General features: G+C 32.8%; 1 protein-coding gene across 1 annotated transcript; it reads left to right on the forward strand.

The window, feature by feature from the left end:
• The first annotated feature begins 3778 nt into the window (after positions 1-3778).
• Positions 3779-4647, forward strand: LOC126694416 (ras-related protein RABA5b-like). Its single transcript, XM_050390672.1, has one exon. It carries the CDS (start codon positions 3925-3927, stop codon positions 4312-4314), a length of 390 nt encoding a protein of 129 aa, XP_050246629.1. The 5' UTR covers positions 3779-3924; the 3' UTR covers positions 4315-4647.

Below are 4647 nucleotides of genomic sequence, written 5' to 3' on the forward strand. Positions count from 1 at the left end.
TGTGTTGTGTTGTGTTGTGTTTTGTGTGTTGTGTCATTGCTCTGTCACTTTTCTAACTTCGAACTGTTTTTTTAAAATTTTTCTCTTATCCATTTATATTTTTGATTTTACTTCCCCTTCTCTCTCTCTCTCTCTCCTCATCCTAATTCTTTTTTTATTTTTGTTTGTAAATTTAAAATGTTTTTCATTTCAAAAAAAAAATTTATAGGTTGATTAATAGTAATGAGGATCTCACATTTTGTTGATTTTAAGAAGTCAATAGATTTGATGAGGATTTTTGTGACCAATTAAAATAAAACTTTGGTAACTTATTTCCTCAAGCAAAATGTTAAAGATATTGCAAGTTTTTACTATATGAAATTTACAGATTGATGTCACAGTGAATGGGTGTAATTCAACTTTTAATCACCTCATAACTAAATTTTGAATTCTATCTTTAAATTGGTGACACATCAATTTGTAAAACTAATGTAGTAAAATTTATAGTACTTGTAAAACTACTCTTTTCTTAAAGGTGAAAAAGAAAGTCGTAGGTTACTTGGTAGCTTATTTATCCAAGAGTGAAAAGGAAATGACTTTGCTTATTTTTAATCCCCCACCTTTGAATAAATAAGTATATAAGTCCTTCTAAACAAATATTTGTGCACTTAGATTTACTTTTTCCTTTTAAAAAAAACTTATTTACCTATTTGTTGAAATTAGGGAAAATGTAGCTTATGTTTTTGAGATAAACTGTGGAAATTTTATAGCTAAAAACTAAATGCAACAACAGTATGCGTTAGGAGAGAAACAAAACTCTTAAGGAGAAAGACAACCCCATAAGGTTGGCTCAAGACCCACGTAAGAGACAGCAAAAACTGCCACAGAGGGCAAAGAAAACCTACAAGAGGTGTAGAGAAAGCCCTTTGACAAGGTTGAGAATAGCTCACATCGAAGATTATGTATATGCAAATAAGTTTTTTTTTTTTTTGAAAAAGATATGCAAATAAGTTGATTGAAAAAATTAATCCAAAATGATCTTTGTTTATACTAGCGACGCAAATATATTATAAGTTCATATAAAAGTATCTTGTAAAAAAATTATATTTACAGTTCATGTATAATACTCATTAGTTATAATTCAATACATATTGTTTGAATTTATGAAAAAATATTTTATTATTTCGGCTAATTTAACCGCATATCATTTTCTATATTTTTATTGATTATGTTCTTAAATTTGCTTTTGTGTTTAGCTGGTTTTTATTCCAATTGTTGCTAAAGCAAATAATCTTTTCTATATTTTAATAAAAGTCAGATTCCTAATTAGTTATCTTTTCAATATAAATTTTAGAAAAATAACTATATAAATTTCCAAGATCCTTGTGTCTAAGTAACATTGCTCAGAGGAACCCAAATTTAAATCCACCCACCCAACTTATTGTGACCAAAAAAGACTATATAATTTCTCCTTTATATTAATAATTAGTGCACCACCTAAAAAAAGAATACTTAATACTAAATACATGTACCTTGTTAAAAATGTGAAAATAAATTAATATTTTATCATAAAAGAAAAAACTTTTGCTGAATAGGAAAAAAATAATTAAAAATTTTGCTAAAATGGAAGACTAAATGAAGAGTATTCTATTTCTTTTCCAAGAATATATACCACATGGCAAATTTTAAGGCTTTGGAATAAAACGTGTGAAAAAATTATCAATTGGAACTTTGGATAACATATATTGTACATTTTTCTTTTATAAGATATCCTAGCCAGCATGTTAGTTTACATACTTGGATACATGTTGGTAAGTCATTTCTCGTGCACAATATCATTATTTATTTTGGAATTTTTTTAATCTACCGTTCGGCTAAGTGTTAGCTCAAAATTTTATTGATATTTAAATACTAGGAGATAGAATTATTCATAATTGACTATAAATAAACATTAATTGCTTCATTAAAATCTCTAATTACGTGGAATGTTAAATGAATCAATTCATTAATACCTTTTGTAACGACTCAATTTGTAACGACCACAAAATGATACTGGGTTCGCACGAAAAAAGGCCCAAACAATATAATTTGTAGAGTGTGGGTTTGAAAGGCTAGGCCTTGATCACCGAACGGTGGTTAGTCGTGGTGTTCATACGGAAATAAACTATGTTTGCTCGAGAAGTCTATCTTCTTGATACGGTCTGGGAGGCTCTAGTTCTAGGCCTTTTTTTCCCAGCCCCTTTTTCTGGACTGCTTACTTCTCCTTTTATACTAACCTTTACCCCTCCATCCAACGTCCACGTGTAGGTTCGACTTTCCAGGACTAATACTTATTCCATCAGTTCATATTCAAAGTGGTTGGAGGTGATTGTAAAAGTTGAAGAGCATGGTCATGTCAGGTGCAGAATATTCAATGGCAGTAATGACAACTTTCCCTTTGTCCTTTGTCGCCATACTGTCCAGGGATCCTTTTTCTATCAATGCAGATATTTTAGGTTTTTCCCAAAACTGTTCCTATACCGTCCTTACCCTTTCTTTCAGGTGGGCCTCGGGGATGCCGAGAACAAAGTCATCCTCGGCTATGTCTCAAGGTTACTTGGACTTTTATTATATGTCCTCGGCTATATCCCTCCTCGGCTCGGGCCTTGGATCCCAATGTAAAAGTGGGTCAGGGCCACAAATTATTGGGCCCCACACCTTTAATTAGGTGGAAGGTTAAATGAATAGAATTATTTTTATTTTTATTTTTATATAAGATAGAATTTCTACTATAATCTAATCTAAGTATATATGTGTGTGAAATTCTCTCATAAAAACTTAAACCCGACCCTTGCATCCCACACCTCAAAAATATTTATACTTTCAAAGAAAAGTGACACATGACACTAATTAAAAAATGATGTAATAGACTAAATAAAAGAGTTATCAAACAACGTGTCACATGACAGAACTTCATATTCTTCCACGTGAAATTTATGCGTGTGTATATGTCTATGTATATTGATTGATATTGAAATTGAATAGATGATTATGCTCTTGTTAAGAAAGATTCAATGCAATTATGAGAGAAGCATATGGGCGGTGGTTGAGTTTTTGTGGTTCTATCCTTGGTTGAAATGTAATGATGCCTAATTCTCTTAACTTACCATTTTTTTCTATCTACTTTATTAAATTTAAAATTTAACTATAATTCTAAAATTAATAAGTTTTATACAAAATATATGTCTTAAAAGATGTCACTTTAAAATAGTTGTATTATGTATTATTTATAGTGGACAAACAAAATAAAACACAAAGAGTACCATTTACGGTTTTACTTCTAGGCGTAAATGCACTTTTAGTCCCTACATTTTTAAGTTTTTCCATTTTAGTCCCTACATTTTATTTTTTCCACTTTTAGTCCCTAAAACCAATTTACGCTTTCCGTTTTAGTCCTTTCCGTCAGTCAACCAACGGAAATAGCTGAGGTGGCAGCCGGAACAATTAAAATATTATAAAAAATGCCACATCACCCTGACAAATCAGCATATAAATTTTAAAAATTAATTTATTAATTTTAATTAAATAAAAAAAATAAAAACATAATTAAAAATAAGAAAATCAAACCTAAACCCAGAAAATCAAATCCAAGAACACAAATTCAGAATTAAAAACAATGAAATCAAATGCCTATGAACACAAGAACACAAACCCAGAAAATCAAACCCAAGAACAAGAATTCAAAATTAAACCCATTTAAAATGAAGTCTTCACTCCTCCAACTCATTACATAACAAAACAAACTTCTCATTTACCATTTACACGCATTTCTCCTTTCCTAACTCCCCATCTCCACTACCAAAAAAAAAGCAAGCAAAGAAAGACCCAAGACTTTTTATAGTCACGCACACACAATTTATACTAATAACATTTGAGAATCCATTGATTGATATTTTTATATTACAAATGGATGAGCATTCTTCAGGCGGTGAGGAGTACTTGTTGAAGATAGTTCTCATTGGTGACTCTGCTGTTGGCAAGTCCAACTTGCTGTCACGCTTCGCCAGAAACGAGTTTGATACTAACTCCAAGGCCACCATTGGTGTCGAGTTCCAGACCCAGGCTGTGGAAATCGATGGGAAGGAGGTGAAAGCCCAGATCTGGGACACTGCTGGGCAAGAGCGTTTCAGGGCTGTCACTTCTGCTTACTATAGAGGCGCTGTGGGTGCTCTCATTGTCTACGATATCACTCGTACCACTGAGACTCCGACACTAAGTGGGTGCAGTTGGGTGGGATCTGACGGTTCTTGTTCCGAGCTAGTGGCCTTCGACCGCTTGATGAAGATGTGGCGTTGAGAGTTTGGAGGAGAAGGAAGACAACTAGGATTGAAACCAAGATCCGAAGACCAAAACCCATCTTCAGTCGCTGACAATTCTCACAAGTCACAAGTTATTGTGGCTGGCTCCACCCAGAAACTGAAAGGCCGAAAGTGAAACCTTCTCTTCCTTTATTTTTATTTTTTTTGTTACTGTGAAAAGGCTAAAAGAAGAGGCAATTACCGCACCTGGTTCTTAGGTTGGTTTTGAAGTTTCGACGGTGTGTGGCGTTGTTTTGGTGGTGGGTATAAATTTTGGTGGTTGTGGGTTGCTGTTGGTGGGTATAAATTTCATGTTCTTGGGTTTGATTTT

Source organism: Quercus robur, chromosome 8, assembly GCF_932294415.1.
Source record: "Quercus robur chromosome 8, dhQueRobu3.1, whole genome shotgun sequence".
Lineage (NCBI taxonomy): Eukaryota > Viridiplantae > Streptophyta > Magnoliopsida > Fagales > Fagaceae > Quercus > Quercus robur.

What these genes read in the sequence shown, in the direction of transcription:
- LOC126694416 (XM_050390672.1), top strand. Translation starts at nt 3,925, where the DNA reads ATGGATGAGCATTCTTCAGGCGGTGAGGAGTACTTGTTGAAGATAGTT.